The sequence below is a fragment of the Antechinus flavipes genome, chromosome 3 (genome assembly GCF_016432865.1).
Source record: "Antechinus flavipes isolate AdamAnt ecotype Samford, QLD, Australia chromosome 3, AdamAnt_v2, whole genome shotgun sequence".
Classification (NCBI taxonomy): Eukaryota; Metazoa; Chordata; class Mammalia; order Dasyuromorphia; family Dasyuridae; genus Antechinus; species Antechinus flavipes.
This window is the reverse complement of record NC_067400.1, coordinates 585,303,721-585,317,163: the sequence shown is the minus strand read 5'-3', so window position 1 is coordinate 585,317,163 and position 13,443 is coordinate 585,303,721. Positions and strand designations below refer to the sequence as shown.

Sequence of the window (13,443 nt, the reverse complement as noted above, 5' to 3'; positions counted from 1 at the left end):
ATGTAGAGGTCCACGAAGGGTAAAATGAACAACTTCGATTAAATTTAATTTTTTTTTCACAAATAAAATCAATGTAGCTAAATTTAGAAAAGAAGCAAGTAAATGGGAAAAATCTTTCTAGGAAATTTATCTTATAAAAGATTTCATTTATAGCCTATATAGAGATCTGATTTAAATTGTAAGAATAAGAATTTTGATAGAAATCAAAGACTAAGTCCACCTTTTAGGGTTATTGTTATGAAATCAAAATTATACAATGATTATAAAGTGCTTAATACAGTGGCATAAACTAAATACTACATTATTATTATTTCTTTGTTCTACTTCTCTTAACTCTAAAGTGATTTTTAAAATGCCAGAGATAATAAGATCAATGATTGTTATATGTGATAATTTGAAAATGCATTTGATATCATCTGAAACTTATTGTTTGTGTTATTATTGTATTTCTGAATCTATATTGTGAAATTTGAGAGACCATTGTAGAACAGAAATGCTATTAGACACAATTTACCTTTTAATTTGGATGCTGTTAAACATGAATTGGGCTTTTAAAAGGATGTGATTAAAAAATAGGCTTTTGAAAATTGTTAAATATTTAATCAGGTATAATAAAACATGTAAATGCTACTGCTACTACTACTAATATTTACTATAGTAGAAAATTTTCATTTGAAAATCTTGGTTATTTTGAAAGTGGTTTAAAGATATAGTTTCAACATATTAATAATGAATTCACTTATTTATTGTATGTCCAAAGTCACAGAATATAGGTAGTTTTAACTAATGAAATGTTAAATGTTAAGGAAACACAAGGAAAGATATTCAAGCCCTAAGTTGAGGTGAGGGAAATTTTGCTATTCAAGGTAAAAATTTTTGGGATTGTAACTTATTGTTTTGCGCTTTCATTACCAGGATAATTGTCTGAATTGTCATAAAAACAATAGTAGAAAATGGCATGTGCTGCAGTACTGCTGAAAGGTAGATATCTGTGCCTGGGAGAGATTGTGGAGACAACCTAGGACATGACCTATGTAGGAGCTTCTTGAGTCTGTTTCCTCATTCTGTAATTCCTGTTTGAAAAGAAAAAATTCCTCATCAGTTAATCCTAAACCTTGCCTTTAACATTCTGTGACTACATGATTGGCTGTCAGATTTGATTCATATTTGGAATCAAACAGAGCTAAGGGATTTTTTTCTAATAAAGCTAAGTTTTCTCTTTTGTTATGACATAACTATGTACCTTTTTGATATAATATGCATAATATATTCTTACATAAAATCAAATTTCTATTAATCAAGAATTTTTAAGTACAATACTAAATCTATTAAATAATAGATTGATAATAGAATATCTCTGAGTTACTATAATAGCATGTAAGTATGAACATATTACAACTTTAACCTATATTTGTGGTCAATTTATAATATAGGGATAATATCTTTTAAAAGGGAAAATATGTATAAAAATTTTTAAATTAAATTTTGAAAAAAACAACAACAGGATTAGACATGTACAGAGATACATGATCAACTTCCAAATTTATCATGGAAATTCAGGTTTAGAGTTTGAGTTTCAAGTTTTAGTAGTAGGTTCTCAGAATTGGATTTTACACATAAGTTGTATTAATAATAGTAAAGAAACTGAAATTATTTCCCATTTTAAAAACTTTTTAATCTAATTGATAATTTTAAAAGGCAGAAGAGTTCATATTATGGTTAGACCCTCATAAATTTTATAAAAGATTCTTATAACAGCTTCTGGATTTAGGTAAGGAAAGAAATAGTAAATGATCTATAAATGGAAATTCTCTGAAGTTTCAAAGTTAAAGAACCAGAATTATCAGGGAACCTTTAGATTTGGAATCAGAGAAGCAGAGCTCCCATTAGAGTTGTCCTGAGAATAAAAGTATATTGTATACCTGGGACACTTTTCTGATAGGTCTCCTCAAGGAACCAACCCCCTGGGCAATATCTGTGCCATATTCCTGTCTCTCCTTTATTGTCCATAAGGTAGGAGTTCTTTCAATCTTTCCTCCCCCTCCCCTGCCTCCCACTCCCCCAACTTTGACCAAAAGTGGGAAATGTCAAAAATTTTGGAAATACTCAGTTTCCTAGAGCTAAGACCTAGTGAGCTTGGTGTAACAATAATCCTTTGTGCTCTAGATGACCTCAACCTCTGGCAAAGTGTATTGCTGTGAAGACCATCAGGCCTTCACTGAGAGATTTATCATTTAAGCTCCTCTTACTTCCCAGGGATCTGAGAGCCAATATCCATCACCTCTCTTGACATGCTCATAATACTGCACTCTTGTTCCCATCACAGAACTCTGGTTCTGTATCCTGTAGAGTAATCACAACCTTCAAGACTTGAGACAATCAACTCAATAACTGCTCCTGGAGGTACCATGAGAACAGCAATTTAAGGCCTAAAAATAACTATGTCATGGTCCAGTATAATATGTATATAAACTCTGCCTTTCCCCCAGCAGGCCAAGTCTTTCTGCTTAGGAGGCAACACTTCCATTTGCAAATATCATAACAATATTATAAAGACAATTTGAAGAAGAAGAGAAGAAGAAGAAGAAGAAGAAGAAGAAGAAGAAGAAGAAGAAGATTGATGATGATGAGGAGAAACAGCAGCAGCAGAAGATGAAGAAAAAGAAGATAATGAAGAAGAAGGAAGAGAAAGAAGAGGAAGAAGAGAAGGAGGAGGAAGAAGAAGAGGAGGAAAAGGAAGAAGAAGAGAAGAAGCAGAGAGAAAGAATGAGAAAAAAGGAAGGAGAGAGAGAGAGACAGACAGAGAGAGAGAGAGAGAGAGAGAGAGAGAGAGAGAGAGAGAGGAGTCCCATATTAAAATTCTGACTCTTCCATTTATTACAGTTATAACTTCGGACAAAATAATTTATATTCTCTGAGCGCCAGTTTTTTTATTTGTAAAATAAAGGGATTGGTCTAAAAGATTTAGGAGATTCTTTCTGGCTTATCTTAAGTTCTTACATACATATGAAAGGAGCCAATGCTTAATTATCTGTACAAAAACCTGAAGAGACTGGGGGCACAGATAATCCCAAAATGGGAAGTCTTTTGTGATTTTTGGCTTCTTGTGTGAGGCTGATATGAACCTGAATTCACATTCCTGGAATATACATTGTGAAAGGCAGATCTGAGGAATACTTGGTGGCCCTGGGGAAATGGAGCCTGGGAATAAGAATTACAATGATTAAGGGGCACAAGGATACTCAAGAATTATATATACCTACATTGCTCCTCTGGAGAGGCCTGGATGGTTAACAGTGAGTTGAGGGAATCTTGTAGAAAGATGTGGGGAAGCAAGACGTCTAGAGGGCAGACATAAACAAAGAGTCAGCCAATGGGACATTTTATTCAGTAGGAATCTTTGAGCCGACAATGGAGCAGGTCCAGAAAGTGGGAGAGGAGTAGAGTTAAATTTTCTCAGCTTCCCTTCCTTTTCTCCCTCTCCCCTCTCTCTCAGACCACCTGGCCCCACAGAATAGATTTCATAGCCTTTCACAAGGCAAGAGTCCAGACAAGGAGAGTTCCTTCTTGTTTTGCCTTGCTGATGGAAGAGAGCTTGAGTTCTCAGCACTGGAGCTTATTCCCCCAACACAAGAGATTGGGAAAGCTTTGATATTTGGTATTGTAGGTTCTTAAATTTCTCAGCATGCAGTATGCAACAGTTTTATCACAGGAGCAGATCTGATTTTGGCACTTGCTTCCAGACCCTGGAAATAGAAACAAATCACTAGAACTGAAGGACATTGATAATCAGTAATTTCTCCCTTCTATTAAGCCCTCCTGCCCTGTATAGACCAAACCCTTTACATGGTGCTTTGGGAAAGATTCAGAAGCAGATGCTCTTGTCTCTCCATCCCAGATGAATGCGACACAACCCCGAGACCACAGTTCTGCCCATCTGGGATGCTTAGTCAGTGAAGAGGTTCTCTCACCACAAGTGATGACATCATTAAGGTAGGTGTAATTGTATTTCTCCATTTTGGGGCGGCAGCCATTCTTCACCAGTCTTGAGTAGCAGCAGTCATGGGCTGCACAGCACCTGTAGCGAGGACCCCAGCTGAGGGCTGCTGTCTCTCAGGGGGAGCAGTCAGTCAACAGACATTGCATTCAGTGCCTTCTCCCAGCTCCCATGCAGGATTATTCAAGAATCAGTAGACATGGAACAAGGCAATGGAGAAAGTAGGCCTGAATGTTGGCAAAGCTGGATTCACAGGATCTTAAGATTGAGAGCTAGTAGGCACCTTAGAAGGGGAGACCATGTTCCTGATTTCATAGACTAAGAAACAAAGGGTTAAAGGGATTTGCTAAAGGACCTGACCTTGGTTCTGTCACTGACTTCCTATGTGATCTCAGGCAGCAGAAGAAGATATATTTACCCATAATTCAGAGAATGTTTCTCAGGTAATGCAATAAAGGATTGGTTATGGGCTCCCCTTCTATGTGGGGGAAGGTAAGAGAGCATAGGAAGTCAATTTATTTTTTTCTCTGGGAAATCTGGACAGGAACTTTAGGAGATTTATTCTCTAGAAAATAAGGGATTTGAATTCCTCATTTTTTAGTTCAGGCATGGCCCAATTGTTTCACTCTTTTTTTTTTTTTTTTTTTTTTTTTAGTCTCATATGAGGTAATTCCTTTGAAATGATTTGTAACCTTAAAGTACTATTTTAAAAGGATTGATCTACCATCATCATCTTCATTCATAGTCTTCCATTCAAAGTGCCTCCAGAGTTTACACAGTATCAAACACTGGGGATTCTTAATGGTGATCAATCAGTTAGTCGATGAGTATTTAGTAAGCATTTACTGTGTGCTATTTGACAAAAGGATTTAGTCGGCCTGGAGTCAGGAAGAACTGAGTTCAAATCCCACTTGACACTGACTAATGGTTAGTCATATAATCTTAGTCTCTGCCAAGAAAACCATTTGTCTCTGCCAAGAAAACTTTGTGGCCACTATGGATATGCTATGATCCATGGATCAAGAAGAGTTAGACACAACATATACTATTTATCATAGTGGGTGTTGGAGAAACAAAAATCAAACAAAACAACTCTTGCCCCAAATGAGCAGATGCTCTATATAATGATGATGGAGATTCACAGTCTTAGAAGTGGGTGGGATCTAAGAGGTGATCTAATCCAATAGATCCAAGAATCTTTCTTTATCACATCCCCGATCCAACTTTGCTTCTTTAGCTGCCTATTTCACTTTGGGATGATTCATTATTTGGAAGTTTCCCCCTTATGTTGTACCTATGATTTCCTCTTCGCTTCTCCCACCCATTACACATTAGCATAGGTTAGACTCCTACTCCCTATAATGGTCCTTTGAAGACTTAAAGACAGCTCACATACCAATTGAGTCTTCCAGACCCTGTCTTCTTTCCCTAGTTAGACTTTCCCATCCCAGAGACACCATCCTCTTTTCCTGGATCTAAGCTGAAACACACACGAGTCCCTCTCAAATGTTTGTGGATCCATTCGGTGGATATGTTGGACTTTGTGTCTCAGTCCTAGTTTTTGGTACTAGCATGTGTGAAAATCTGCAGAGCTCTGGGTGTTTTGGGCACCTTCAGGGACAGCTCCATATGGGCTTCTTTAGATCTGTCTCAAGCAAAATGTTACCTGAGTGATTGGGAGGGGCCGGTCATTTCCCTCTTAAAGGAGATGGAAACTGTGTTCCCTTAATCATTAGGAGAAAGGTAAGAAAGGCCCTGATGTAAACTCTATCCCCTTTAATCTTTGAGGGAAGGGAGCTTCTGAGTCTCAAACAGTCCCACCTCTGGGAGGGGCTCCACACATTCTTGAAGAAAATTCCCAGATAAGTAATCTCATTCAATTGAAAATCTCGGCCTGAGGCATGGCCAAAGTCTTCTACTGAGTTGAAGATTAGTCCCTCATGTATCTGGAGATTGGCCCCTGGCTCGGAGGCAAAATGGCCCTATAAAATCACACTATATACCTAGATGTTTGCAAAATTATCCTATCAGAATTTTGCCTACTAAGAAAGCTGTCTTCTTAGTGTGTTAAAAAACCACTTTTGCCATAAACTTCAGGTTTGCGAATTCTTTCTCAAAGAATCTGCAACATTGACCAGGGGGATCTTTCAACCCTCAATTCTCACACCTCAACAAAGGGAACATCTTTGAATGAAATGAATTGTGAAAGCTGTCTCACAAGATGGAGACAGTATTCTAAAGACTGAGGGAAGGTCGGCTGTGCCACAGAGCCAGATTTCTTTCTCCAGAAATCCCATGGTTTACAAAGAGTAGGACCTTTTCTTTGTGAGACTAAGTTGGGGCCACCTTGGCATTGAAATTCCCCAATATGGTAATTTAGAAATCCTAAAGATGTGATTGGATAGAAAGTTTTTTCCTTATTTATGACTTAGAATGTGAGATCATTTGTCCTGACTAATCAGGACAAAGATCCAGCCTATAGGGAGTGTTAGCCCAGGCCCCTATATAATTCTTGTCTGTTACCTGGGCCTTGCTTCTCCTTGCTTAACTGCTTGTGGGGAGGGAGATTCCCTTTCTCATGAGACTGTAATAAAATTCCTTTCTGCTTTTGCCTTGAGAAATCTCCTTAAATTTTTTTTTTTTTGATTTATTTGAGCCGGTAGTCTTGTCCCACAAACCTTTAAAATGAAAGATTTGGCCTGAATGGTTTCTAAGATCTCTCCCAGCCCTAAGTCCTGTGCTATCTAATAGGGCTTTGCAAATGTATCTGTAGAAATCCCTTTATCCTCTACTTGTGGAAGACTTCATAGGCTGTTTTGTTCCTATAGTTTCTACTCTCAAAATGTTTTCCTTTGGTTCCCCTGCTTCTTGCCCCATCCTTAGCTTGATTAAGAAGTAGAGGTTGATCTTGGGGGCTGTTAGACCTACCTTTACAGGATTAAGAGATAACTACTTACCTGTCAGTGGCATCTTTGGGGGTCCCCCGCCCCCCTAAGCCACAGTAGCAGCCGTAGAAGCCATAATTAACCAGGGCATTCTTCCCTGTCAGTTTCTGAATTATATCCTGCAGTTGCTTCAAGCTTCCCTGTACTTGAAATGGGCCTGCAAGACAGATATAGTCTGTTGTCATCTTTAGCACCCTCTCTGGTGAGTAGTGATTCTCTGCCTCTTCTTTTCCCTTCCACTGACTTTGCTGTCTCCCACATTTCTCACTAGATAAGAGATCTTGCCTTCCTTCTCCTTATTCAAACTTACTGTAGAGACAAAGGGGGATTGGAAACAAAACTGGAGGGACCCAGAACTCTTGGGAGCTGTGGGGGTAGTGGTGGTGGTGGTGGGCTCTTTGTGCACCCAAAGGTGTGTCCTCCACGGGGCTCATGTATGGGAAAAGTCTCAGAGTCAACTCTTACCATAGGTCATCAATACAGCCAGCAGGAGGAAGGTCTTCATTTTGAAGGTACTGGGACAGAAAACACAAACCTCCTGCCCACTGGGAAGGAAGAAAAAGTTCTCAGTCAAGAGCATTAGGACATTTGGAAAAGAAGGAAGCAGAGACCATAACTTTGAGAAGACGGGGGAGATAATTGTGTCTACTGGAGAGAATACAGATACATTTGTAGCCACAGAAGCACACAGATACGGGGAGATACTTATTCAATTCAATTCAACAAACCTTTGTTCAGCACTTACTACATACAAGGTAAGAGGCACTGAGGTATAATGGAGAGAGAGTTGGTCTCCAAAGGAACAAGATCAATGTTCAAGGGTCACTTATAACCTATGCTGACTGTGGGATTCTAGACAAGGCCTGTAACCTCTCAGTGCTCTAGGAAAGTAGGACTAGAAATGACAGGACACATGCTAAGTTTCGCTGATAGAGTTTCCTCACCTGGTACTTCCTTACACCAATGAAATTGCAGATCTAGTCTCTAGAGGTGTAAGGAAAATTGCTAGACACTGGGGATAGAATAAGAGGGAAATAGTTCCTGCTCCTCTTTATAGATCATTTCCTGGTAAAACTGTCTCCACTGTGGAAGGATTGAAACCAAGAAAGTCTTAGGCTGGATCAGCTCCAGAAATAGACTCAAAAATGTCCAACAAAATTAGGTGGTAGCTAAAATGCCTACTCCCAATCCAGCTCCCCTTTCCACAATCCTGTCTGACACAGACTGTCCCCATTGCACAGAAGCCCAGAATTGAATTTCTCTCCCACCTCCAATGGGTAAAGCAGCCGTGCTTTAATAGATTTAAAGGTGATAGGCTTGGCAGCGATAGAGTTCAGGCCATCATGTTCCAATGATGGATGTAGACACCCTCACATTCCATTTTAGGACACTTCATGCTGCCTCAGGGATTGGATCTCAAGATACCAAAGGGCTCTGTACACATTTGCCAGACAGACCAACCACTTGCTCATGGCAAACACTTAAACACCAGGCCAAGACCCCAACCAAATGTCTACTGTGTACATAAGAGGATGGCAAGGTAAGCATAATTTATTGGCTCCAAGATTAAAAATTTAGGGCCATGTTCTCTCCTACCAGGAATTGGATTTGAGAGGGCTAAGAATTAAATTTTGACTTCATTTAACCTGGCTGACTAGAATCCTAGAATTTGATCTTGGTTTAACAATGAGTTTAGCTGACATTCATATAGGTTTACAACTTAGGACATTATTTATAGTTTCTCATTTGACCCTCCTCAATAGCCCTGTAAAGTAACAGAGTAGAAGTATGATATTCTCTCTTTTATAGATGACTTGTCTTACAGATTGACAGTCAATGAATGTGAGAATTAAACCTTGAACCCATGCTCACTAGCTCCAACCTATTGTTCTCTCCCCCCACTAAGATAAAATTATATTCTCCTGCATTACAAGTAGACTTTTTTACTATATTACTCATTAAGTGAGGATTTTACAGATCATCTAGGACCATGAAAAAGTCTTTATATGTCATCTTATTTAATCTACTTCATTTTACAGATGAGAAAGATGAAACTCAGACAGAAAATGACTTGCCCCAAATCGTGTAGACTAGGGCTCTCAAAGTGAAATAGAAAGAGATTCCTTTTGGCAACTTGTTAACTTAGAAAACCACATATTAAGATTAGCTATGTTCTGTTATATATATTTTTATTTTGCAAATTATTTCCCAGTTACATGTTAATCAGTTCAAGTTTGTATTGAAGAATATTTGCTTCTTGCCACCAAGAAGTCACATGTTTGACACATGATATAGATCACAAGAAGTGAGGAGGAAGGATACAGGTGTTACTTGTGGTCCCTATGGATATACTTTGGGATAAACTTCCCATGTGAATGAATAAATAAAATTTTCATGTGATGTCCTTTCAGTAAATAGAATCTAATTGATAGCTTTATCTTGAAAATGAATAGAAAGAAAGCAGAAAAGATACATAGACTCACTAAAGACTGAACTTTTATGAGCTAAAGGAAAAGGGTAGCTTACAAAAAAAGAAACTCTCTGGAGGGCAATTGAGCAAAGTCCTTTGGCCTTTCCTGAGACAAATGTGACAAGGCCATCAGAACATGATATTTCTTCAAAGAGAATTTCAGGCATGAGTACCAAGCTGCTCCCAAATGTATTAGCTCTTTCCTGCTAGTGAAAAAGACAGTGCACTGAGATTTGAGAAGCCAGGGTATTGTCACATGTGTTGTTCTCTTGAAAAATTGACTTGACTCTCAGCCCTTGAATTTCCTCCTCTATTAAATAATAAGATTGGACTAGAGGAGTGGTTCTAAACCTATGGGCTAAGAAGCTTAAGGAGAAAGTGAGTGGATGAGTGTTATGATAAGAGGGTCTGTGAATTCAAGAATAAGTAAATATATCTCCAATAGACTGGATAAATATTATATTAACATGTATTGCTATTTTTCAAATGTCTCTAGATGTTGAAGCTGTGAATAAAATACAGATAATTTAAAAGCTTTTAAATTGGGGAAGGAGTGATCAAAAGCAAAACATTTTTGAGGAGGGAGAGGGTGAAAGGAGAAAGAGAATAGAATAAATGGGGGAGGGGGAACACAGTTAGCAATAGTAATTGTGAAAGGAATTTTGAGGAAAGTTTCTCTGAGTAAAATTTATAAATGTTATAATTTATAAACTTCAGCTATCCTCCAATTGATAAATGATCAAAAGATATGAACTATGCCTAAAGGGCTCTAAAATCATGGATATCCTTTGACCTAACAATATCATGAATCCCAAAGAAATTAAAAAAAAATAAAAGGACCTATATGTACAAAAATATTTATAGTGGCTTTTTTCTCAGGGCAGAAAATTGGAAATTGAAGGGATGCCGGTCAATTGGAGAATGGCTGAATAAAGTGTCATGGGATTATGATGGAATACTATTATTCTATAAAAAATGATGGCAAGAATGCTCTCAGAAAAACCTAGAAAGCCTTCCATGAAGTCATGCAAAATGAAATATACTACGTACAAAGTAATAGCAACATTGTGGGATGATCAGCTGTGAATGACTGCTCTGAAGGACTTAGAAAAATGCTGTCCATGCCCACAGAAAGAACTGATTGTGTCTGAATACAAATTGAAACATACTTTTTTATCTTTTTTTTTTTTTTTTAGAGTTCTTTTGCGGGGAGAGGAGATTTATGTTTGCTTTATATGACTTTTATAGAAATATTTTGCATGTGCCTTCTTAAAGGGGGTAGGATAGGGAGAGAATCTGGAACTCAAAGTTTAAAAAAAATGTAAAAGATATTATTTTATATGTAACTGGGGTACATTATACATATGTAAAACAACCTAGGAAAAACATTTTAATCTATAATTTAAATGAATTTATAGAACTTACAGCAGCTTTTACTTGTTTTGTATTTTCTCAAATAGTGAATATTAATAATATAGTTACTACTGTGTGGAGACATACAATTTTTTTGACATTAAGAATGAATCCTCAAATTTGAAAAGTAGGCTATTATTGATCTAAACCCATAAGTTTAGAACCAGTCCTCTAGTCCAATCTTATTATTTAATAGATGAGGAAATTCAAGGGCTGAGAGTCAAGTCAACTTTCCAAAAGAACAACACATATGACATCTTTCTAATGCCTTCTAGTTTTAACATTTTATGTTCTAAAGTGCCTTCTTTCTCTAATGGGTTATATTTATATTGTGTTTTAAACTAGAAGTGTCAAACACTGGGCCTTCCAGAAGAACCAGTTAAAATGTATGAAAAATATTATCAGATAGCAAAAAATACAATAGAATATAGATAATGTTAATATGTGGTTTTCTAAGTCATTATGCAGGTTGTAGGAATCCTTTCTCTTTGCTGTGAGGTAAATAGTATAAATTTCACTCCTTTAATTCTCTAGATAAGAACACTGATTGGCTGTGATTTGCCCAAAGTCAGGCAGTTTGTAGAGAGGAACCCAAGCAGTTTTCTGACTTCCAATTCCAGTCATTTTACCATTCCTCTGTCCTGCCTCTAACATTTTTGAGGTCTCTCCTATCCCTTCCAGCTCTATTTAAGTAGCATTTCCTGTTTACAGTAGAAATCAACAATCTCTTGAATTTTATTATTTGTCAATTTGATAAATAATATGCTTAAATGGGATTAACCTGCCTAAGATTATAAACAAGTCAATTAAATCCCGAGTGTTCCTTTAGAAACCCCAGCTCAGAATAGGGTCATATCGACCTGGAGTCCCTGATCTTATTTACTACTCACTCAGCCCTTAAAACCAGGTCATTTCCACTGTTAGCACATCATTGCTAACAGCCAGACACATAGTTCAGACTCTGGCAGGAGGACAGCTGCTGGGCTTTTACAAAGTACAGTGAGTACTGCTCTCTACAAAGCAAAGAAGGTAACGTTCTTTCATTAGTGGGGAAAGAAGTGAATGAGTTTGGCTGTCGAGAAATTCTTTAAAGATGCTCTTTTTAATAGAAAATAAAGGAAAAAATTTTGAGGAATGATTGAGTTGTAAACAAGATGGAGGCAATGTGATAGAAGGAACATGGGGAAGGGTAATAAGATATTTGGCTTTTATACCCAGCTCAACTACAGATTTATTGTGTAATCTAGACATGTAACAGAATCATAGCATTTTAGAGTTGAATGGGACTCCAACAGCCATTTTGTTCAACCCACAGCCTAAAAGGAATTCCCTACCCCATCATGTTATATCTGAAAAGTGTCATCTGGCCTTTGTTTTAAGACTTTCAATGAAGGTGAACCCACTACCTCCTCAAGCAGCTTCCACATAAAGAATAGAGAGGAACAGGAGCAGCTAGGTGGCACAGCCAGGATGACCCGAGTTCAAATCTGGCCTCAGACACTTAACACTTCCTCATTGTGTTACCCTGGGCAAGTCACTTAACCTTAATTGCCTCATCAAAAAAAATAGAGAGGGGTGAGACAACATAGTGTGACCTCATCCTTAAGCTTCAGGATCCTGGGAAATGCTGGTTGTCATGTCCTCCCTCCCTTCCCTAGATGGTAAACTAAAGTATCAGAGTTTGTGGCTATCTTGGCACGGGGTCATTGCTGCCATAAACTCTCATCACCTCCACACTTGGGGTAAGACCATTTTTTCTCAAAGATGAACCTTCCCTAAGAGCATGAAGAGGAAATAGGTACCTATGCTATCTATTGGAATACCAGCGACTGACACAACCCTCCATGTTGCTATCCCATGAATACTCACAGTAGAAATGAGACCATTGTTGTTTCTGATTCAGGCTGGGTGGTAAATTTCTGTTCCTTCCAGCTTCTGAAGAGAGTCCTGGATCTTTTATTGCCTCTGCCGAGGCAGGGCCTGACTGGCTGTAAAGGACAAGAAAGTTAGATTGGTCTTCAGGCTTGTGACTACATACAGACAATGATGAATGGCGGTGGGGGAAAGTGGGTGGAAAGGAGTGCTGGACCTCCCTACCTCCCACAGATACCATCCTGGACCAGCCATGCATGACCTATTAAAGCCATACATAGCATATAATTTTTAGGAATAATTATTTTATTTTAGCATTTTTATTTTCAGTTCTAAATTCTTTCTCTTCCTTTGCCCTCTTCCTTATCCATCGGAAGGCAAGAAATATGACACACATTATATTTGAAATCATGTAAAAACATATTTCCACATGAGCCATATTGTATTTTTTTTAAAAGCAAGAAAGATATGTGTTATCTTGAATTCAGAATTCACCAGTTCTCTCTGAAGGTGGATAATATTTTTCATCATGCGTTTAATAGAATTGTCAAGGATCATTGTATTGATCAGAGAAGTTAAGTCTTGATTATGTATTACACTGTTGCTATTATTCTATAGCATGCTCTTTTAGTTTTGTACACTTTACAACAATCTGTTCATGTAGATCTCAGGTTTTTCTGTAATCATCTACTTCATTATGTGACATTTCAAAAGTTTGAGAGACATAGTTTCTGGGTAATCATTTT

At 37.7% G+C, this 13,443-nt stretch overlaps 1 protein-coding gene across 1 annotated transcript; it reads right to left on the bottom strand.

The window, feature by feature from the left end:
• Positions 1 to 2,832: 2,832 nt before the first annotated feature.
• On the bottom strand, positions 2,833 to 7,127 carry LOC127557522 (phospholipase A2 group V-like). Its single transcript, XM_051990835.1, has 3 exons — positions 6,955 to 7,127; positions 3,972 to 4,078; positions 2,833 to 3,746 (listed from the first exon to the last, which is right to left on the bottom strand). The coding sequence occupies exons 1-3, from the start codon at positions 7,125 to 7,127 to the stop codon at positions 3,604 to 3,606; spliced, it is 423 nt and encodes a 140-aa protein (XP_051846795.1). The 3' UTR covers positions 2,833 to 3,603.
• Between the last annotated feature and the right edge of the window lie 6,316 nt (positions 7,128 to 13,443).